This window comes from Meleagris gallopavo, chromosome 1 (genome assembly GCF_905368555.1).
Source record: "Meleagris gallopavo chromosome 1, MGAL_WU_HG_1.1, whole genome shotgun sequence".
Lineage (NCBI taxonomy): Eukaryota > Metazoa > Chordata > Aves > Galliformes > Phasianidae > Meleagris > Meleagris gallopavo.
Window position 1 is genome coordinate 14,892,319 of NC_139404.1, and position 24,747 is coordinate 14,917,065.

General features: G+C 38.9%; 1 protein-coding gene across 2 annotated transcripts in view; it reads left to right on the forward strand.

Annotated features, from left to right (window-relative positions):
- Positions 1 to 24,747, forward strand: part of SLC2A13 (solute carrier family 2 member 13) — a 139,805-nt gene that overhangs the window by 91,116 nt on the left and 23,942 nt on the right. For both annotated transcript variants that reach the window (XM_085217476.1, XM_085217471.1), the window contains exons 5-7: positions 7,202 to 7,365; positions 11,902 to 12,022; positions 20,950 to 21,075. In XM_085217476.1, coding sequence (XP_085073602.1) covers positions 7,202 to 7,365; positions 11,902 to 12,022; positions 20,950 to 21,075 — 411 coding nt within the window. The remainder of the gene's footprint in view (positions 1 to 7,201; positions 7,366 to 11,901; positions 12,023 to 20,949; positions 21,076 to 24,747) is intronic.

Below are 24,747 nucleotides of genomic sequence, written 5' to 3' on the forward strand. Positions count from 1 at the left end.
CCTCCTTGGGCAATCTGTTCCTGTGTGAAAAACTTCCTCCTAATACCTAAACTAAACCTCCGCTGTCTCAGTTTAAAACCATCCCCCCTTGTCTTATCACTATCCACCCTTGTAAATAACCATTGCCCCTCCTGTTTATATGCTCTCTTCAAGTATTGGAAGCTCACAATGAGGTCTCCCTGGAGCCTTCTCTTCTCCTAGCTAAACAATTTTCCTCAATCCTCCTCAGTTTTTCTTGGTCATCAGAGGATATTACTGTGTCGTGTTGATTATTTTAGACCAATTTTATGGATTCTTAGTAAGAATTCATTGCAATCATTCTCATGGAAAGAGGTCTAAAGATGTGCAAGATAAACATTAATGCAACATCTTTTAATTAAAATGGAAAAGAATAGAATATTCATAAGATTTAACTTATATATATGACTTAATATTTGTACTGCCACTGAAATATTAGTAGTTTTTTGTACCATTGACAAATTACTTTGATCACTTGTAGGATTTCAATGTGGAAATAGACTTCCACCTATGTAAGACTAAGTTTTTAATATTTACAAGATTGAAAGATTTGGGGGGGCTGGAGCTTGAAGATCCTGGAGGTCCTTCCCAATCCAAGTTATTCTGTGATTCTATCAACTAGATATATGAAGATATTTTGTTTGTAGTGTTGTACAGATATTTAAAACCAGAAATTTTTAGTTTTAAAACACGTTGTGTGCAGGTGAGCTTACTGAATTACAACAAGAAGCAAGTGTGGTTACATGGGAGAATGTTTTAGGGCAGGGAAGGGGCAGGAGCATGGCAGCAGCAGGGTGTGCAGGCAGTTTGGCGATGCCAGGCAGCTGTCAGGCTAATAAATGTGAAATGGCTGTTCCAGGAAGCCCCACCTGCAGGGATGACACTGAGCTCTCCTACTGAAAGCTCTGCAGAGCGCATGAGGGGAATGTGACCCTGCTTGGTCAATAAGGGAGTGAAAAGTGCTGCATTTTCAAGATGTACTATCTGAAAAGGAGTGCTGTGTAAATGGAGTAACACTGTTACCTCTTTCTTCTTAACTGAAAAATGACTGAAATGTCAGATTCCATGAGGAACATTAAGACTACTATTTTTTTTAAACGCTTTATAGTGCATTTTTTTCTTCAGCATGAATAGAAACGTAGATTGGGACATTCATCATGATTCCATTCAGATACAAAACCAAAGGTGAAAAGTTGAGGTTAGATTGTGACATTATCTTTTTATTATTCCTAAGGAAAAAAAAAGGAGGTAGTACCGTTTTCCAGAAGGTAAGTGAATATTCAGCATGGAAGCTTACTTTTAGCTGAGGAAGCATCCATGAAGTAGATTCAAAATAAAGACTGCTTGTTATTTTTTTTCATTGCTTTCCAAGCTCTCACTGTTCCCAGCTGCTAACTCCTGCCTCTCCAGGCTGTAGTATTTCTTTCCCTTTGCTTGCCACTGAGCTTGGCTTCAACAAGGGAGCAAGCTTAATCTTTAATTTTTATTTTTATTTGTAAATGCTACATGTTTAGCAAGTCCATTGATTTTAATGAAGACTCATTTGTTTTTCTAGATCCCAGGTACCTTATTGCAGGCATAAGTGCTTTCCAGCTTTAGAATATCCTACAATATTAAACATAATTTAGATTAAACTGAAGTTATCAGAATGAATGAATAATTGAATGAGGTACATTCTATGAAACATCTGGGGGATTTTCTTTCCCTGCTTTTATACTTATTAATTTTTAGACAGCACTTGTCTGAAGAGAGTCTCTGAAGTGTCATTACTGTGATCCAGGTAGCACTGGGGAATGACTGCCAATACTTATCTGCCTTTCTCCTCTTCCCAGAAGATAGGAATGATGGTGGTAATTCTCTTTTATAAAGTTTCTGTTGAAGTTAGGCACTTTTATATTGAGTGAAAACATCATAGACAAAGTGAAAATGTTGACATTTTGTTTTTCATTGCAGTGCTAAACTGTTGCAGAATGCAGCCTGTTTGTTGTATTCTGGAAACTACATCTGTATTTGGGAAGAGGAGGAAAGTCAGGACTTTGCTCTTCTTGGTGCTTTCATTTATTTTCCAGCATTGCTTGTTTCTCTTCAGTTAACTCTACTGTTGGATTCAACCTGTTTCTTGAAGGGACTTGACTACAGGGTTTTGTCCTCAAATTTACAGAGCACTTTGTCCATTACAGGCTTAAGTATAGGGTTGGTATTATTTTTCTTCCTTTCTTTTTCCTTTTAAATAACAGTTTGAAATTCTTCTTTTGTATCTTACCACTTTTCTATTATGAAGAAGAAAACAATTTCCATCCTCTATAGTTTCATGTGAAAACTGTGAAGTCTGTACAAGACCCAATATAGGTGGGTATGTCTGAGTGTAAAATGTAATGTGACTGTGTGCGGAGACATATCTGGTGCAGAGTGTATAAGCAGAAAAATGAATTTTTTTTCCCCCCAATTTCACAGCAGATACTGCAACAGTGTTTTAAAATGGCCAAATATCTCTGTGACAGAATTCCATTCAATTAGGAAAGTGAGAATTTCTTTGTGTATCTTGGTGATCTTAATCCTCTGAAGGTATTTTTAATCCCTGTCAAACACTGGTATTTTAACTTTGCTTAGTAGCTGTATAAATAAGACTCTTTACAAACAAAAAGAATTCCAGTTTTTTCCTAGCATAATTAAATGATAAAAATTGAAATATTTGCATGTGTCTTACTTGTGCATAATGTATATATAAGATGAATCAGAGAACCTGCTGGATGTAAGGATTTATCTGAAAAAAAACAGGACCAAATTCTAAGGGTTTTTATTACCAAAATATACTGATTTTAATCACTGTGTTATTTTACTTTATGCTAAAAGCATTTATAACACAACGCATCATTACTGCTAAATGGGGAATTTGAAGATACAACTACAGTAGGTAGGTACACAGTGGCACTGCCCCAGGTTGCCTCCTAGGCACTGTTTTTGGAAAATACAGTATGGTCTTTCAGATGATGCAGCCACCTTTTCCTTTGAGAGCTTCTTAAGTCTCTAAAGTAGGAGTATAGAAAGAACATTCAGCTGTAAATTGAATTGGCATCCTGTAAATCCGCAGCATCTGCTATGAATTGGAAGACTTCAGTATGATTTCAGGCTTTTTTATGTTGAAGATAAAGAAAACTCATGTATGTCCAGAAGTTCTTTGTTATAGCTTAAGTCCAGTTGCCTTTGGATCTAAAGAGCTGGAATGATCTTACTATCAAAGAATAGGTCTTATTGACATGGAATCAAATCATTTCAGTTGGAAAAGACAGTCAAGATTATCAGGTCCAACCATCAACCTGACCTACCATGTCCTATCACTGAATCATGTCCCTTTGTGCTGTATCTACATGTCTCTTAAATACCTCCAAGATATAAACTACACCACTTCTGTGGGCAGCCCATTCCAGCACTTGACAAAGACAGATGAGAGGTTAGACAGCATAGGAGTTATAGACAAGGGAGCAGCAATGTCTCAGTAATTGCTCTGTTCTCCAAACTGGGATCCACAGTTGTTCTGCAGAGAAATGGGAAGTGGAACATCTTCCTTGTCACTCTGGTGTAGAGGACATGAATCTGGGCTACTGAACCACATTATGCAGCGCTCCAGTTACTGATAAATGCTGCTATCTTGCTCTGCAATCCGTATTTCAAACAACCATAACCAACTTGCCAGTGTGCCTGTTTCCCAGTTCTCATGTGGTGCTTAGCAAGACCTGTCTGACAGCTGCCATACCTGGAACATGTGCTGTGTTTGGCTCCTTCCAGATAAATCAGCTTCTTCCCATCTTGTTTTCGTTTCCAGTACTTTCACTCCTTATCTCCCATATGCTGCTCTTGCTTTTTTCTGCTGTTTCTGTGAGATCACTGACACAGATGAGGTGCCACAGTTCAACATATCGGCGATGCTGTAGTAATTCTGAAGTCATTAAAATGTGAGCTTAGATCTTTCTAAATAAACCCTCTTTCTTAATGTTGGTGTAAATGAATTGACAGGCGGATGCAAGTGTGCTGCTCTACAAGCCTTGCTCTGGAAGCTGTGCTCAAGCTTCATGATCCTTTCTGTTAATCTGCCATTATTCATTGTGCCTGGCCTCTTTCCAGTAGCAGTAATTGCAGTGAGAATTTCAGGCTTGTGCTTGCTTTTTCTTGAGCACCTTTAATATCTAGAATATTTAGGAATGATAAACCTTAGTTCTTAAAGGAAGGCAAATCATCAGATTTGGTGGCAGTAAGCTTTATAGTCCCTTTATAGGAAAAGAGAAGCATCATCAAGGTGCAGAAACTACTGTTTTTGTAAATGTGGAGTGTGTTTTGTTTTGAACAGTCTTGTCTCCCAGTCCAGTAGTCATGGCATTCAGTAAACTGGTAGGGCACAAAGAGAGGATCTGTGTTTAAGCACAACTGCAGAAAAAGATGTGTGAACCTGCAGAAATTTTCACCATTTTGGATTTTCTTCAATATTTAATCATTTGTTTGTTGGCTATGACACGCCTTGCATTTCACTTTGCATTATTCCAACTGAATTGAGGAGGAAGATGGGGGGATGCATTATCTGCAGGGACTGTTTCTCTTGAACTGAGTAGTTTGAGTAGTTGGACATTGATTTCCAAAATATTGTGCCAGAAAAACTCAACAAACCAGTGCCAGAGTATTAGATCTTTATTTTCTTAAAATCGGCAACAGAAAATAAATGGTTTTAATATGATTAAGGTTACTTCTGAGTTATTTAGATTTACTCATTAGTTTTACAAGAATGACAAATTCTGTCCAAAATGGTCAACATCACTGGACAGAAACTTTGTTAGCTGTAACAGATGGGCTGGAGCAGCTCCTCCTGAAGGACTGGGGCAATCAAAGCTGTGATGCAGACAACCTGGCAGCTGTTTGAGAGGCTTTTCTGGGTGGTTGATTGAGAGCTACAAAGCCTGGTGTGATCTCCTGCTACTGAGTGAGCTAACCTGGGACCTGATGCTTTTGAAATTGTCTTGAAGGGGGCATTTTTTTTTTCTACAAACAGTAGATGCAGACATTTTTAAAATGACCATAAAGGAGGTGGGAGAGGAAAGTGTGTGCGGGTTGCATTTCTGCACATTTTCAGTGAAAAGATTAGTCCAGGGAAACGTCTGTGGAAATGCCTGAGTTGTTTTTTACTCTTGATAGAACAGCTTCGTAGGTTTGATATCCCTGGAAATGATCAATATTAAAATCTTTTGGTATATGTCTGACTCTGTTTGTTTGGTTTTGTAATTGTCTGTATTCTTCTGCTTCTAAAGATGAAATGCTTGCTTTAAAATTCCGAGGAGGTGTGTGTGTGCTTTTTGTCATTTATTTTAGAAAATAAATTAGGACTGCCAAACTTTGTCACTGACATTGCATTTCCTGTAAGAGCTGCAGTATTTACTGTGGTTGTATAATATCACAGCCTGACCTTTTTCTGCCACACAGTTTTTCTCCTTGTCAGGAAGAAATTAGCAAGACTCGTGATCTTGTTGCATTAATAGGCACTTAGGGCTGCACAGGTTGGTATTAAAAATGGGAATTCTGAAATAGCGTGGCATAAGCAAATATAAATTTAGTTCTTATCTATGCAAGTATTCTTCTAAATTTCTGAAATTTGATTGCTGTGCTGTAATAAACATTAGCATCATGCCCAGCAGCCAAGCTGTGTTAGCGTGTTATTTGGATTTACAGATTATAGATTTCCCTAATTTGTTTTCCATAGAAGTGAAATATGTTACTTGTGGGTAAGCAGTGAGCTTCTAGCTGAGAAGGATAACCATTGCAGAAAGCAAGTTGGATGAGTGTCAGGTGTGGAAGGCACCTGTCTGTGTGTGACTGGAACTGAACATCTACGTGCTATTAAGTCATTCTTTATTCTTTGCTTTTTTAACCACAAAGTACCAATATACTACATGTTGCTGTGTCTCAAGGATGCAGTCTGTTCTTTCAGACAAAATGAGCCGAAAAAAAGATGTTGCAACCGTTAGGTTGTCCATGGAGCTCCGAACACAGGCATCAGGCCCTGTTACAAGCAGTCACGGAACCCGCTGTCCATCATGAGTTGTTGGTGTGAAATAAAAAGCGGTTTATGCTTAGAATTAAAAACATGTTGATCACTGGAACTTCTGGGGGAAACACATCTGGGCATTAAGGCAATGGGGTAGCTTTGAAAGCAAGCTGCATTTTGACCGAGGGAAAAAAAGAAACCAGAGCTTTGATATTTTTGGCAGTTATTACTGCCTGAAAGCCCGTGGGCTGCTAAGTATTTGAATGACAGAATATTCTGTGTTGCAGTCGGCACAAATTAACAGAACAAGAAGAAAACTGCTTATGCAACACAAACAAAGCTGCTCGTGTGTTTTCCTGAGCTCTCCTTGGGAACGCAGGCGCAGTATCTGTATTCATCCGATCTATGTGAAAAACAATAGGAGATTTCCTTTATTTATTCCTTCTGTTTTCATTTTGCTCACCTGAGTAATATGTAAGTTACCATTTGTGTGAAACGGTCGATTCCTTCTAAAAAGAAACAGAAACTTGTGTCAAATGCTCCTGTCTGGTGCAGATTCACATTCCTGCAATATGGTGCTAACGTGTTTCAAGATGATGGGATTTTGGCTGGACAGAAGTGACGCAATGGGCACTGTGAGGCACCACAGCCTTAGGGGAATAAAACTACACAGCCTGAAACCTAAAGGAGGTTGGATGGGGTGGTTGTGATGTGTTGGGTGCCTTAGACTACTACTTCTGTGTGACCTTTAATAGGAGCAAAAACATATTTCATTTTTGAGCTGTCTTTCCCTAGACAGTACACAGTGTTGAAATCCCACATTCTGGCAGAAAAAAAAGAGCATAAAGCAGTGTCTGTTCAGATTTGTTTAAATAAAAAGTGCAAACCTAATTTCTAGCAGAATGTGGTTGACCATGGGAAATGCAAACAGCTAAAGGAATGGCAATTCATCTCTCAATGTCCTTTGGTCAAAACTTCAGCCAAGCGCAAGCCGTGCCATGGCAACGCCTGGTTTCCCCATGTGTTTGGTGTCAGGCTGGGGCCGCATTCACAGGAGCTCACACTTGATGTTTGCTGTCATCTCCTTTGATTTACAATCGGAGCATAACGGGAAGCAAACTCACGCCAGTGATGTCTGTGTCCTCCCGCCCGCAGGTACTACAGTGCGACCATCCTGCAGATGTCGGGGGTTGAGGATGACAGGCTGGCCATCTGGCTGGCTGCCCTCACGGCCTTCATCAACTTCATCTTCACTCTGGTGGGAGTCTGGCTCGTTGAGAGGATGGGCCGCCGGAAGCTGACACTGGGCAGCTTAGCTGGTGAGTGCCTTGGGAGTGAGACGTGCCTTCCTCGTGGTTACATGAATGAAACAAAGACATTCCAAGCGCTAACTTTATCAAAGTAATCCTCTTCAAACTAATGGTGTTGACTCTTGTCTCCTCGCTGAAATCATGTAGCTTATCAAGAAGAGCAGTACAATACAGGTGGCAGTCTCTGGCTGAACATCTGAAGGCTGTGGTATTTCCAAGATCAGAGTCTGGAAAGAGATTCTTGCTCCTCTTGGATTAATGCTCACAGCTGCTTAGCTGGCAAGCTTGATTGTCTCTGTATCTCACTCTGCTGTTCCTGTGTGGGACCCAGACTTACTGCAGATGTGATAGAGCAGAGAGGAATACCTGCCAGAGCCCTGCCCACCTGCAGTCCCCCCAGAATAGGTATCTGTCTGCCCGCAGCATTTGGATGCCTTCTTTTAGGCCAAACAGTGATGGCAGTATTGCATGTATTTTGGTACAGTTACCTAAACTGGTAAATTATGACATGGACTTGTGGCATGTTTGGTATTTCCAGGTTGTAAGAAATCAGTGTTTGATGTGTTGTGATGCTGATTTGGAGCTGAGTAACCCAAAATGTTTTTCATGATCCAAGTTCAGAACGTGGATGTGGAGGGAGGTTGAGAAAGCACATTCCTCACATCTTAAAAAAATGAACAAAAATCTCAGAGGGTTACCTTTATGTAGAATCATGGAATGGTTTGGATTGGGTTGGAATGGACTTTAAAGCCCACCCATCCCCAACGCCTGCCGTGGGCTGGCTGCCCCCCACCAGCTCAGGCTGCCCAGGGCCCCATCCAACCTGGCTCTGAGCTGCAAGGATGGGGCACCCACAGCTCTATGGCCAGGGCCTCACTGCCCTCTGAGTAATGATCTTCCTCCTAACATCTAACATAAATCTCCCCTCTTTTATTTCAAAACTTGTCGTATCACTATCAGATTGTGTACAGAATCAGCCTCCATCTTGTTTATAAGCTTTGTTTAGATACTGAAAGGCTGTAGTGAAGTCTCCCCAGAGCCTTTTCTTCAGGCTGAACAAAGGAGGACAATCGCCTCCCCCTCCCTGCTGGCCATCCCTCTGTTGATGCAGCTCGGAATACTGTTGGCCTTTGGGGCTGCAAGCACACACTGTTGGCTTGTGCCCAGCTTTTTGTCCACCCAGACTTCCGAGTCGTTCTCCACAGGGTGGCTCTCAAGGAGTCCTTCTCCCAGTTTGTACGCGTATCTGGGATTGCCCTGACCCAAGTGCATCACCTTGACCTTTGGATGACATCCTTTTATCAGCCCACCTTCAGATCTGTTAAAATACTTTTCCTCTGTGGGTTCTTTTGTGTAGCCAGTATCACATCTTTCAGAGAAAAAAGCTCCAGTTCTGTACTGTTACCTGGCTCAATTCCTTTTTTCCTTTGATTATCTCTTTTGTTTGAAATACAATTCTAGCATTTCCTGAAACTTGCTTTGTGGGCACTATCTCTCATTTATACTCTAATAGAATTTATTCTGTTTTTATATATTTCTGTGTTATGCCATGACACCTCATATGTCTGGCCAGCCCTGGCCAACAGTTCACTGCTTGCCTGGAACCACCATACAGGTGTGATTACTAAGTGGATTTTGTACACAATCACTGAACTCTTCTTTTTGGCTCTGGTTGATGTATTCAAAGGTTGTAAGATTGAATGTAGATAGTAATGTGTCTTTCAAAGCATATGAGTCATGGAACAGATGAGAGGATAGAAATAAGACACCGAATTAGCAAAGGAGAATAACGCAGTTAAGGGTTATTTGTTTATAGAATTTGGACATGAAGTCACTAGTAATGATATTTGTGTTCCTTGTTCTGTAGTTGGCAGCCCGCTGTCAGTCTGCAGCATCACTTGATCCATGCTGCATTCTCACTGTGCTCAGTATTGCACAGTCTCTGCTTAAGGCAAATATGGCAGCAATAATGACAGTAATGAAATCCCACGTCATGTCTGTGCTATTTAGAATTTCTTGATACAAGTGTTGACAGAGATTTAGGTAGTGGTGAGTGTGATGTTCTTTTCTTAGCAAGTGGGCTAACATGATAATTACTAAATCAGCTGGTGGATTTGTTTTCAACAGTAAGTTTTTTATCTCAGATAAGCTTCTATATTACTGCTGTACTTTATGTTTCTAAGGAAATCAACTTTCACATGGAGTTATTACACTGGATGCTTTTCTCTGGGGAAAGCATGTGAGCCCCAGTATAAAATGAGGGTTGAACTGCTACCTCTGTCTGCAAGGTTGCTGGTTTTGCTTTTTTTTTTTTTTTTTTTTTTTGTAAAGGCTAATGGATTTGGTGTTTTTGTAAAAAGATGGTAAGATTAATATTTTGATGAAACATCCACACACTTTTAGTTACTGATTCTTCTTAATTTCACTTTCATGTATCTTGGCAACGATTCTCCATCTTTCTTTTCCTCTTTGTGTATTTCTTTTCTCAATTTTATTCATTGTGAAATGTTGGAATTTTGGTAAGTGCAGTATCCCATTTTATTTGTGTTTTCCTTTTGTTCCTTCAGAAACTGGCAATTTGAAAGCATGGTGGTATTTGGGCATTTGACAATTTGTATTTTTGTTTGTGGTGGAATGGATCTGGAATATCTTCAAGATATTTATCCTTTTTTTCATCTCAGTTAATGGCATACTACAACTGTATGTTTTTGTGAACCTTAAACAAACCTTTCACAGAATGACAACATATAATAAACTTAATTCACCAATTTTATAATTCAGTACTTCTCCAAAGAAATAAGACGTGCAGAGGTACTGTAACTGCACATTTGTGTATTTAGTTAATTTGAAAGAAAGACATGACATATTTAGAATGAATATAAATAAGATTATGGGTCCTCTCTAAGTATATTTGCTGTCTGGTTCATGGCATTTTGAAAGCTTAGTAAATACAGAAAGTACAGTAAATCTAGTACAGTATTGCACCTGCCCAGAAAAATGGAATTATCAGCATAGCTGGTCGCCATAGCAGTACAAAGCCCAGTATACAATAAATTCAAATTGTATTTTATGGTGGATAGTTGCTATCTCACATATGGTTTGTGATTGAATTTACGATCTCAGTTGCCTCAATTCAGGTAACTGCATTCCAGTAATCTTGAGTTCATGCATATTCATATCTATTAGTCATGGTTGCTGCACAGACACGTTAATGAATTATATTTTTATTATCTTAGTGCCTAAGATATTATTTATACTTGAGAAAAAAAAAGCTATTCTTGAAGGATTTGCCTGCTAGAAAACTCTTGTTGAGAGAGAAAAAATTAAGAATCAAAAAGTAAAAATGGAGAATGTGTAATTCTTAAAGAGTGAGAAGAGTGACACATTAAGGTTTTCAATGCAGTGACATTTTTAAAGGTTTGCACAGGTGAGTTCTGTGAATTTCTATCATGTAGAGCAAGGGCTTGCTGAGGCATTTTCTTGGATTGAATATCCTTATTTGCCCTCAACCATTACGCTATGACATTGCATACTTCAGAATGCATTACAGCCTTCCAATTGGAATGTCCTTTGTGGTGCCTGAGTTTTTGTATGCTAAGGAAAATATTATAAAACAATCAGTAACTAATCCACAAATAAAGTTATAAGAAGTTCTGTATTTTTGGTTTTCTATACATGATGGTCTGTGGGACCTCTCAAAATACACCTACTTGCATACTTGCTATTTATGTGACATAGAATGTATTTTATTCAACATAGAATTAAATGCCTCACCAACTACCAAGATGTAAAGATTTCATTAGTCTGAGTTCAAACTGGTTGCAATACTCAGTAATGGATTATACTGATTTCATTAAAATGTTGCAGCAAAAACTGTGTGTGTGTGACAAATAGCAAAGCTGCATAGAGCTCAGGCAATGACCTGCTTTACAAAGTAGGAATCTTGTGCGTGTACAAGAAATTTGTTGGAGCCAGGAGCAAAGAGGTGGGAGGGGCTCTTTCCTATCAGGTTTGTTACATGCAATCCGTGAAACAAGAAGTTCTCAAACTGCAGTTGGGCATTTCGTTGGGCATTCCAATGAATAGTCAGATTTCTCTTGTTTGACAAAGGGAAGAATAATTGATGGAAAAGCTGATGCTATTTTCTGTCTTACAGGAAAGCCTGCAAGTCTGGGAATGGGAGGAAATGTGATGTAGACACTGCTGTTAAATTTTACCTTTACAGCACTTTTCAACACTGAAAAGAGTTTGTTCATTCAAGCAGCCTTCAATTCCACATATGACAAAAAAGTCTTGACCTATTAATTGAATATCTGGATGTTAAACCTGATTCACTTGACTTTAATATCTAACCTAATTCAAGATGAAGATGTTGCATAAAGGGAATTCTTCTCAGGTTCTCATCACAGCTGCTCTGTGTAATGGCAAATGCTGCGTGCATAATAATTGGGTACCTTGTTTTCTCAAGCGTAGCTCAGTTCAGTAGAGAATTATTTCATGTTTTCTGGAGAAAAGTATCACATTGTTCTTTGTCTGTATTTTTAGGCACTGCTGTAGCACTCATTATCCTAGCTTCGGGATTTTTGCTGTCAGCTCAGGTCTCGCCAAGAGTCACACTTAATCCACCAGATCCTTCACATCAAAACTCTACCTGCACAAAATACAGGTGAGATTTCATGGTCTTTCTTGAAGACTTTTTTTTTCCAGCTAGCTGGATTTTACAACCTCATGTGGGCAGTGGATAAGTATTCACACACTCTAGTTTAAGGAATTAAGTAGGATACCTAAAGTTAAAATCTTTACTTCCCTCAATAGAGAGGAAAATTAGACTCTTTGGTTAAATGGTGTGAATAATCCTTTGTAGTTTCTTGGATAAAGTAGAGCAGTTAAGCACCAGACTGCACACTTGAGATCTTCTTTGTTATACCAGATCTGCTGAAGTTCCCAGTGGACACCAAGTTTGAAATATTTTAAAAGTAATTTGCAAATATGGTTGCTGTTATTAATCTGCTTGTAGAGTCATCATCTGTAACAGCTGTGAACTGTCGAAAAGAATGTGTTCCTTGCCTTTTGTTTTAGCACCAAGCAAACAACAAAGAACTTTCCAACAATTGTAATTACAGACCAAGTAATAGTTAAAACAAATCTGATTTTTTGACTTTTTATTCTGTAGTATATAAAACATTCCCATCTGTATGCAATTGTGGTTTCAAATAAGATAATTTCTAAGGTGTTATGAATGTGCCATTTTCTATATTTTGTGTTTTCTTACTCATGTGTGAGTGCACGTTCACCTAGCTGGCAGGCTGGAAATGTCAGTGCCCTAATTGAGACAAAACTGGCTATGTGGCTGAAGAAATTCTGAAGTTCAAAACAAGTTGTACATGTGTTGGTTATAGACATACAACTGAGAAATGAATGGTATGTTTCTGGTCTCCTAGAGGTGTTGCTTAGAAATATGGTTCAAGGCTTTTTGTATGCTAGAACAATGATTCTGAGGAACTGAAATTTCACAGGCCCATGTGGACAGGAAGGAAAGTCTTCAGATCAGTACACAGATGCTAATACTACCAGATATGAGGATCACAACTTTCAAAAGCTGTGTTTTTATTTTTTTTTCCACTGCGATGTCAGCTTTATTGCTATTTTTTAGATATGCCTAGACAGTTTTTTAAACTACAAGTAAACTAGTTAAAGAATGAAGATGGGGGAAAAGAGCTTTCAAATGCTCTCCTTTAGGAGTAAGATATTGTTAACAGCAAGATGTCAAAAGGATTTGCCTCAGACTTTGGTTATTAACTGTTTGGACAAGATGTCTGGAGAAAGCTGATGCACCACTTGCAGAACTTATTTGCTATCTAATGAAAGTAGATGATTATATAACCTGAAACAAAATTGCATATAAGAAATATGGTTAGTTCACATTCAGTATTGTGAGCACTTCTAGCTAAAAACGTGACCAAATGAAGCAAGTAGTTCATTAAATAAAGGCACATTATTTAATGATTATTGGAATGCTTTAAACTGTTGTGATTTCTGACATGAAGAGAGCAAAAGCAGATATGATAATTCGAGGGATCTAGATAAGAGTAAGAAAATCAGTGACACGTTTTCATATGGGTGTATTCTGAAAAAGAATGAGCTCTCTTAGACAATACAACATAGTTAAAATAGTGTAAATGTAAAATAGTGAGCAGTGTATGAGAGATCTTCAGGAGCTTTTGTTTTCATCTTGTAATATAACACTGGAAAGAGACACAAAAGCCAGGTGAGATGTTACTAACATATATAACAAATCACAGAATTAGGCTACAGCACCCACTCTTTAAAAGGATTCAATAAAAAACAAGCATTTACATCATGAATGATGACTTTCACACGTGTATAAAAATTTATATATTTGGGATATCAATTTTCCTGATTTAAAACATCCCCAAACTCCTTCAGAATAATGAATTTCAGTGTCCAGAATGGAAGTCAATGGCAGCTTGCTTCTGTCTCAGTACCAGAAGCCTCAAAATTCCCAGGGTTTTCAGCCCAGGTTGCAGGAACTACACAAAATGCTGTTCTCTTTTTCAGCATAGATCAAGGGAAGAAGAGACAATTTTAAAAAACATTTCATCCCCCGTGGTATCCCCAGTGCACCCTGGTTTCAGCATGCCTTTCTGCTGAGCTCTTGTAGCTATACAGAAAGCATATAGATTAATTTATTCCTTTATCTGAATTATTTTTGGAGTGGGTGACATAGAACTATGAAGAAGTGGCTATTTGAGATACCAGTCATTTGCTTTCTGTGTAAGTGGTCAGTAGGTTAAATTAAATTTTAAAAAATGTTTGTGTCATGAGCAAGCAGATGGCATCCTCACCAATCAACCTGTTAGAAGATGGAAGTTAGTTTTTCATATGTCCCCTGCAAGGGTTTATTGCTGCTTAATCCATATTTTGCTCACTTCAGTATAACTGCTGATATCTCATTCTGCTTAGTATTGTACTTTGCAAGCCTCTAATAGGTCTCAGGAACTTGTGGAAAACCAAAAGCCAGCAGGACTTCAGAAGATGAACACATAATGTCATGTCCCTGTGGCCACTGTAACCACTTTCAAATGAGCGTGCCTACACAAATGCAGCCAGCAGTCCGTCTGCTAGCGTGGTGCAGGGCTTCTCTGGGGTGAGGTGCACTTTCCAGGCTCTACACCTTTGTGCAGATTGGATGCTTCATAGTGTAGGGGGACTCCAAAATATCACTTTTATTTATCTTTGCCAAAATGTACTTGGAAGTTAAAACAACATCAGCAAAATTTATTTTGCCGACAGAGGTTTTGCTGATACGGTTCAGGGTAAAAGTGCTTTTTATGTTTGCAGATCTGCTCGATTAAAATAAGCATGAGTGTCCATGATGGAAGCTTAAAACTACTACAAATAGCCTGTTTGTTTGTTGTTCCCTTGATCTGTATTCCTCTGCACAGATTAATTCCTGCTACTGGAAGAATAGCAATGAAGATACAACGGACTGACAAATAAAGAGCACTGACAGCATTCTGAAAAATACACCTAGGGCTTGAATACTGTCTTTTGAAAGAGCTGTGCCCTGCAGACAGACACATGTTTTTTGCAGAATGCAAAGCAATAAGGTGCTCTGCAAATATCAAGTAAACTATTTTCATTTGCTGTAGAGAAGTACAATATGATAGTGGAGCAACAGTCAAAAAATAATGCATAAGCAGTGAAAAAAATCAAATGTAATCTTTATTCACAAGGTCATCATGGAGACAGCACAAGTCCTGGCCATTGAAGGCCTCCACATCTCCTCACAGCTGTCTCACCAAGGGAAGGAAAGGGGAAGACCTTCCTATGTACTGCTCTTGAATCAAATTTTATTTTCACACTCAGCCCATGTGAGGCTGTGCAGGTGTTCGCAGTGTGACCATGTCTCTTCTTTGATCTGAGTCTGTTCAACAGAAAAGCTGCAATCTATTACTTACCTTCAAGGACATAGGGAAGTTCAGAGGTAAATTTAGGAGTACAGAATAGCAGGATTCCAAAATCTGTCATTGAGAAAAGATGAGTTGGCCTCTCCTGCTGTTTTCTTCAATTCTCAATGCTATAAAGATGTTCCAGTTTTATGGGGTCCTGCCTGCTTCTGAGAAGAGGTCAAGTCTAGACCAGGTGCAGTAGCTGGCTTCTGTCTTTTTTCAGTATTCAGCAAATCTTGGTGACCATACGACTCCACCTTTCTTTGGGAAATTGACCCATTTCTGAACAATGACCATTGTCCTGTGTCCTTGTGTTCTTGCCCTTTTTATCTTCCTCCAGTCAACTTCCTCCAGTCTCTTTTACTGTACTGCTTAAGATTTGATCAGCTGTACAAGACATAATGTGAACTTGTTCTGCTTAAGAAATGCTGCTATGTGAAAATGGTAAATTTGGGGTTGATCTCAGGCCGACCCTGAGGCTCATACTGTAGGGAAATGATACCTATACAGAACTTCCTCAGGTTCCTTCCCAAACTGGTTGTCTCCATAGTTTCAGTAAAACAATCTGGGCAGCGCCAGCTGGGCTGAACACACAAGGATTCCCTTGTTCTTCTTTGACTTTGTCATCCTCACATGGTTCGAGGTCCTGAGTTCAATGTATGCTTATACACCACTGAGCTAAGGCTCCAACACTGAGTACTGTTACACATTAATTATAGTAGATAGGCAATAGGCAAAAATATGTACTTTCTTTATGAAATTAGCAAAAATGTTTTATTGTGACCAGCCCTGAATTAAGACTGGTTATAGTGCTTTAAACAGCTTTAGTAAAAATAAAGTACATACTCCATTAATTGAGTATTTAATATAAATAGAGCAAACTATTGTACTTTATTTTTCCAAGTTAACTCATTAACAGTCTGAGCTCAGGATCCTTCATAATGTCACTATACCTCAGAACCAGTATTTTTTAAAAAATATGATGTGTGGGTCAGCATCCCAGCACACCAGCTGCTGGCGGGCTGCTTCTGGCAGCAGGGGTGCAGCCATGAGGACCTAAGCACATCAGGTACATATGTGCATTACCTCTCAGACTGTCAGCAGAGCCCAGCAAATAGCTTCTGTAGTTTAGTTTCTTGCGGTAGTGGAAAAATGCTTCGGAAGCCCTGCTGTGTTTTTCTCATTTGTGTTGAATATCCTATTTCCTGTGTCCCAGATATGGCAGCTTGAAGTAGTAGCTTGCAGTTTCCAAGGATTTAACTACTTAAAGTATGCTCCATATTCTTTGCTCAGTGGTATGTGATCAATCAGAATTTAATGATTGGCTTTTGGAAGCAACATAGGAATCATCAGAAGGATAAGGAAGTGCTTGTTTTTGTGCCTGAGGTGCAGCGAGGCACGTGCAAACAGCACTAGACCTTGAACACAAGTTCAGGATTAGGAGCAGGAGTGGAGGTCAGCAGGCACTCAACATCGAAATTTCCTCTATGGAAAAGACCCAGTCTCTCAGGGCAGAGGAAAATGTCTTGCGTGTTGTGAATGGATCAGATTTTCATAGTAATACAGTTATATAACTGCAAAATGTAGAAGAGAAAGCTGAAAGTTCCTAAAAATGAAGCAAAAGTGAAAACTGATAAAATGTTTTGAAATTAACAATTCCAAATTTGAGGCTTGGCTAGAAGAAATGTAACACAGCTTGGCAGAAAGAGTAGCAGTGCTTGCAGAACAAGAACAGTGGACAAAGCTTTTTTACTACTGAATCACTCAACAAAAATCTGCAAGGTACAGTTTGCAGCTCTAATTAAGAGACCCCTGAGAGTTGTAAGAAAGTCGTACTTAGAAGTACTTCTATCAATATTAAAACACAAAATACAGTGACAATCCAAACGTAAGTATGGAGTACTCTAAACAGTGGAGGAAAGAAAAGTAGGGAAGCAATTGTCAGCCTTTCATTGGCATCTGGAGGATCGTTTCAACAGGATAGAGATTTTATTTCATCTTCTTATGAGACTGCGCCAGAGGCTTCTAAACTACAGTGTTGGAAAGCAAGCAAGCTGTACTTTTGGTTCAGAAAAGGTGTGCACAGCCAGCTGATTAATTATACATCTAAATACTTCAAATCTTTCAGAGGAAGAGGAAGGAATTGTCAACTTCTAGCCTCAGAAAAAAAAAAAGTTAATAGGGCAGGCTGCTTCCTGAAAGCTTGTGTGGCCAGGCTGACAGGAAACTGCTAGCCAGGGACCTCAAAGCTAGTGCTGTCAGGCTTTCAAAGCTTCAGATATTCCCATTTGGTCACATGAAAAGAATGTAAGAGCTTGGGAAGCCTCAGCTGAGTTGACACCATGAGAGTGGGGAATTACAAGTTTGGGGACAAGCAGTCTCCTAACTGTCCATCAGCTTGTTGGTAAATGTGCTTTGATGATGAAGCAGTCCCAGAAATCCCATTCCTTGGCTCTTCCCAATAAACTGAGGGGCCAGGATACTGAGACTTCTGTTTTGAGGGCTTCATTCAACTGACCTGCAAAGAAGCAAGGACTTCTGGAGCCTTGCTTTCTTGGTTCTCTACTTGTTGTTACTCTGCTAGGTAGGCTGAAGCACCTGAAGTCTTGCCTTCTTGTTGGCTTGCCTAGGATGCAGCAGTGAGGGCACTAGGTGCACTGCAGAACCTTCCTGCTGCCTGGCTTCATCAAAATCAAATAATCTCTGCCAGATATTTCAATTCTGACAAACTGACAGTCTCACTGAAAACATACTGTCAGGGAATTTTCTGCTGGCTCTTCATGAAGGAGCCCGTTTCCAAGACGCTACCTCGTAACCTTAGCATGGAAATCAATATGTCCTGATAAAGTGCAGGAAATGCATTTCCCTTTTATAATTGGATGCAAATATCCTTCTTAACATAGACATCCTGGTGTATTTTGGGATGGAGCTTACAATGCCATAACTGGACTGCAGTGTGTATTTGAATAAGTGGCAGCATTTCTATTTTCTATTTCCTTATTCTGACATACAGTTGGGTATATCTGGGTAGGGCTGATAAGAAGGTACATTTGAGGACAGGGAGGAGATCAGTAGTCGATAGTTAGATGTCAGTAAGCATTATATTGTACATTTCTTCTCCTGGTTCATTATGCTTCCTGATTTGTCAGCATCACTGTGAGCATGTATGCAAGAACATGGGCTCAAGTTCAAATTGTTTAAACATTTCTATTTAGCAAACAATAATAGGCTGAAGTGAAGAAGAGCATAAGCCTGAAAATAACACATATTTTATGTCTACTTTAATTTTTGGATTGTTAATCTGTTATGAGTAACAATAATCTCTGATTTTTGACATCACTTGAAATCCAGCAGCCTTTATAATGTTGAACGGCAGCTGCAAGACACAGTTATGCACACTAATAAAGCCTGAGGACAGCTGAAGTAACAGACCTGTAGCCAGGCACTGAAATTAATAATCAAATTTTTAATTTTTTCTGGACCAGTGAATGAAGAAGGAGTAACTAATGAGATACGTTCTGCTTCACGACTGATGACATATCCAGCTCTGTATGTAGTTATATGGAGCTGTAGAGAGTTGTATGTAGTGTAGAGCGAGCTCAGTAGGACAGAAAAAAGAGTTTAGTTTTGCCGTGCATATCGTGTGTGGATTTTTGTGAGGATGCTGAGGTTGATGATGAAGTGTTCCACCCCTGTTCCATCCTTCACAGGGAGCACCACAGGGATGATACCCATCATTGTGTCTCAGTGTTCATTCCTATGCACTCTTGTGCTGTTCTGCCTGGTGCTGTGTACTTGGCTGTATTTCTGCTTGAGGTAAAACCCACAAAAAGTAAATCTAGAGAACCTTCAGTCCTGTAATACTCCTGAGAGAACTCCTGCCTATAACTTACACTTTAATGTGCCATATTTTCCACCTGATGTTCATGTTAAATATAATTAGCATATGTTTGACTTGAAAATCCACCACTGCACTGGATAGCACACGGTGTTTGGAGGTAGCAGCCTTCTGTGCTAGAAAGCTAGGCTGAGTTGGAACAGGAGTCTTTATAGAAATTTATTTTGTTAAAAAATACTTTGATATGCAACATTTCTGAAGTGGATGGCATTCTGTGGTTTGAAAATCATATACTAGCACTCTGTTTGACATCATATCATTTTTTTCATTAGTAGGTGCTATAATAATTTAGTTATTTTGTAATTGTTATTATATACCTGAACATTCATGATTTATAAAAAATATAAAATATTTTATCTAAAAATATATAAAACATAAAAAATTAATCTGCTATCTTCTGCTTCTGTTCTGTTTTGATTGCTGTCCATTGCTGTGATTAATTTAACAATAATTAACAAAATGCAACTAACTTTAGCTAATGTAATATTGAAGTGTTCCTTTCAAGGCTTATAATTGCAGAGCTGTATTCTTTTTATCTATGTATGCAAGAGAAGAAAGAAATCTCTACTGCTAAGATGATGAAATTATTTAAAAAAAAAAAAAAAAAGCTAGATGTTGAAACCTGAATTTGAGCTCTCAGTTATGCAACAGGAAGGTGTACATTTAGTTTCTAAAGAGCAGACAGTCTGGAAATTCTGCAATCATTTGATAATTTAGAAAGCCTGCAGTCACAAAGAGTACATGGTGCTGAAACTTCAGAGAAGTATAAAAGTGCCTACTTCAAATTAATGCATTGGTTTCAATGCTTTCCCCGACTTTTTGCCAAGTATCATACAAACTCACCTTATTATACTGCTTTTAGAAACATCCTAGTAAGGGAAGTTAGAATAACTCAGTGGTAAACGTGCTTTCGGATTTTTAAAATCCTTATAATCTACTTCATCAATTTAGATTTTGAAACTTTGTTATCCAGTTACTTTTACATTTGCTAATTACACTGTAGTAGTTTTAGCAGATTATTTCTTCATTCACTTAGTGATTGCTATGATAAAGAGTCTGGAAAAGTTTGCAGCCTTGTCACTCGAATCACTCTCAAGAATGCATTGACTAAACTTTGCCTCAATGTGAGCATTTCTTGCTCTATAAGAATCCCAAGGAAATCTGAGACGTATTTATGGAGCTGGCAAATATGATACACAGGAATGATCGAAGGAGCACTGCTCGCCACAGTAAAGGGCAGATGGGATATTTTGGGGCACTGGATGCCGCTATATGAATTGGCTCCACTGACATATTTACTCTGCCTAGAACTCATTGCCTGAGTTCTCACATGGAGATATAATTTCAGATTGACTCCCAAATCCATATGTGCCCAAATCCTAGCTTGGTTATCAATTGTATGATAGGCAATTATTTCTATTCAACCACCCATCTATCTTTGTTTTTAAATTCAAAGTTGATTTTATAGGAGAATTCTCCTGAATCCTGATCAAGATTCACAGGGCTCAAGATTTGCAAGTAGTCTTGCCCTTTGCTGAAATGTCGTGCAGACGAAGGAGAAAGTTATTTGTATTCTCTTTTGGGTCATTTCTATTATCTTGTCTTCAGCACTGACAACTTGATTATGTGCATCCCAAGAATGATTAGACAATGCTGTTGGCTTTGACAGTTACAAATAAATAAAGCGTTGCTTAAGTATTTCTTTCTTTCTCTCTCTTTCAGTTACTGTAATGGATGTATGTTAGATCCGGACTGTGGTCTCTGCTACAAACTGAATAAATCAAGTGTTGTTGAGTCCTCATGCATCCCTGTTGACAAACATTCTACAATGAAAGCCGCCTGGGGCAGGTATGTCACTTTTCAAGATTTTCTGGTCTTATGCTGTACTGATGGCACATTTTGTGCTGCCAAGAACACTTTTTTAGATAAAATCTTACTCTAGGATTTTCTGAAAGAAAAAAGGAAAAACACTGTGAATAAATGGACAGTTACATTCTAACAAACGTCCTAAATAAAAACATTTATCCCAGTGGGTTCTGCATATTCTCCCAGTTTTACCATGGCAGAAGTGTAACAGCAATTAGTCAAATTAACTTTCCCCAGAAGTCTTCATTTGTTCAAGGTGGCATATTCCCTAAATGCACATTTCTACCCCCTGAATTAATTTTTTTTTTAAATACTTTGATTAAGAAACATTTTTATTATTGACTAATAAGGAAACCTTGTTGCTGAAGAATCTAAAATGGTAAAAATCTGAAAAGTCCAAATTGCCAAAAGCATGATTTGCAGCTTCATTTCTGTGTTCCTGTGCTTAACATGGGCAACATGATGTACATTGCACTTACCATGTAAAAATGTGTGAATTCACTGACAAGTCCCAATGTAACTGCAAAATACCCACTGATGTGCAAAATACATCACACCTCTTTTTCTTAAGCAGCACAAAGATTCCTGGTGAAATCACAGCACTTCCCAAGTTTGCTGAAGTATTGACTGTTCTTAAAGAATGACTTTAAGAGATGGAATAAAGTCCTGGAAGGGCTTTATCAACACTTCTAAAACCATCAGGCCTAGGCTTACACTGAAGAATAGTTCAATGGCATGAGAGAATCACATAATTACTGCTGATAAGTGTGTAATTGCTGCTGATAAAACCTTCTTGCCATAGCTTATCTATGCCACCAGCACACTATAATCATACTTGGAAAATATGCAGAAGTTTGTGTGGAGGTTTGGTCTTTTTTTGTTTGCATGTATTTCTCAGAAATTAAATCCAAGTGGGTAGCAAGTCATACTGGACAGAGTTTGGAAGATATGAAGGTATCAACTAATCGTAAACTGATCTAAAATGACTGTAAAACTGTCCTCCTTTTGATTTCAACACTATTAGCGTGTTACGCCTAGTGGCTCATTCCAGATACAGAAAGAGGCCTTCATATTCTGTCAACATTCATCTCATTTATACTGTAATTTTAAGTACTATTCTTTATTTAGCAAAATCATAAAAGCACATGGTAAGACATAAATGGAAACATAAATTTGTAAGGTATAATTGGTAGATAAACTTTATTTACTAGATAGTCTTATTATACGGCATGTGGAAAATGTAGGTATCAGTAATCCTTTTACATTTGTGATTTACTCTCACAGAGCACTCCTTGTTGTACAGCCTACTGGAGCAAATTAGACAAGAAAAAAATACTTCAAGTTCAAATTGCAGAATACAATACTTATATATTGTACAATAGTTTCATAGTATAATGAGCCTGTTCAAAATCTTTAAAGCAAAAACTCAAGTTTTAAATTTGTTATATTGGTATTCATTAGAGTGAATTTCCTGCCTTAAGAAAGAAATCCAATGAAATAACTACATTTCTTTTTCCAAAGATTATGTGTGCATCCTCATGTCTAGTGTTTAATTCATTAAGTTCTAATCTTGTCTCCACCTGGTCTGCATAATCAGGAAGTTTTCTACAGTCTGGTCATTCAAGCTGTAGACTGCCAGGTGCTGCCTTCTGTTACACATCCTGTGGGACTGGCATGCATCTCCCCTCCTCCTCCCACATACATCCCAATAATGGTTTGGAGGGAATAACTACAGAATTCTGGCTTCCAAGGATTCACATCATAGACTTCTTACCTCTGGATCCTCAAATGCTGAGTCTGCCTCATAGCAAAACTAGTCCCACAGAGAGGATTTCCTCTCCAAGAGGATTGCTGTGGTGAAACCTTTATAGTTACATTTCCAGTTGTTCAAGGTGGCAGGAGCCATCTGTATCGTTCTGCCAGTGTGTGGAGGATGGGTGCCTAAGGGAGACCAGCTGCACTGGTGAAGAAGTTACAGCTGTGCTGTAACTGCAATCCCCTTCTTTCACAAAGTTATGTTGTCACAGGCTAGATTTACAGCAACAAGGACTTAAAAAATATATGATATTTTTACAATGAGAAACTATTTTAATAGCTTAAAAGACAATTTTGTGAGTTGTGAATATCCACTAAACATACCACACACAGCCTCTTTGTAACTTGTTTTGATGGTTTAATGCCATCCAGTATTGGCTGAATGGATTTAAGGTTCTTAAAACCTCCAGAATTAATTTTGGCCATTTTTTTTTTGGCCAGTTTTGCTTAGGAGAGAAAGAATACACAGGCTATATTATCTGGGATCTGCTGGACCTCAGTTTGTCTGGGCAGCAGTGCTGGCCATCTTCTGCGATGCTGGAGCTTCAGAGAAATGGCTTCTGCTGTGCTTGCATTGATTGTGCCACGTGGTGTTTCTGCTCTGCTGTGCTCTTGTCTTCTTTATGCTTTTCTTGCTGGAAAGATGTTAGCTGCAGACATGGAGGAGTGCATATGGTCACATCACACGATGTGCATGCAGCCACATATCTCTGCAGCCATCGTAACCCCAGCAGCTCTGCCATGTGTGTCTATTTGTGATGCATAGCCTGCCAGACAGGTGAGCAGTGCTATGAGGCCCCAGGAGAGATCTTGTCATACTGCTTTTACAGCTTGCCACAACCTCATGAGCTGACAGAGAAACCCCTCCTGTTTGTATGTTTATAGCTCTGCACTGCTCTTTACAGTTGATCCCAAGGTACTTTGATAACACTGACCTAACAGGCAATGATTTGGTTGTTATCTTAAAATACAGTAATACATTTTCATTTGCAAGAGGTTTCCCCAGTGCGAGGTTTGTATACTAGACACTACTTCTTTTTTTTTTTTTCCTAATCATATTTATTCAGTTACAGTGTGTTCTAAATTGAGAAGTTATAGCGAAAGGAGGGGAGAGAGCAGAGATTTTGGTCTCCTGTGGTTGCCAGGAAGGCTGTTTGTGTTGCTGTGGTTGTCATAGGAACCTAGGCAGACAATTAAACCGTCCAAATGTTTTTCTAGAAGAATATAGCATTTTGGTTCCTTTTGAATATAGGGAACTTTGCAGCCAGCAGTGGCCCCAGGAGATGGAGAATGCCATGGAAATAGTGCAAGAATAATTTAGACCAAATCCAAGTCCAGCCTCAGAGCAGTGCAGGTAATGCACAATGGGTACACTTGCAAGATCATACGCATAAGGCAAAGAAAATAGATTGTTTTTGTTATTAATCAGTTGCATAAGCCTGACTCTAATACTGGGATAACACACAGAGGAGCATCTTGTCTACCATGCTGGCACAGCCAGTGCCTCACAGCCCACGGTGTTACTGAACCGGCTAACAAACAGCAGCTGGCATGCAAACCGTGCTGCCTCCAGCTCTGCCCAGGGACAAGTAAAAGATGGCTTCAAGACAGCATGTGAGAATGTTCTTAAATTATTCATTTTGTAACAAAAGAAGAAGAGCAGTGTCTTCTCTTGCAGTGCGTTTTGAGAGTTCTCTGTTGGAATTCTGTTTTCCAAGGCCTGTGAAAGTTTTGTAGCTGGCAGTTCTGTTTTCTTCATGAACACTGAATTATAAAATCCCCACAAAGCTGATAAAAAGCATTATCTCGGTTCTACAGATGGGAATGCAATGGGAAAAT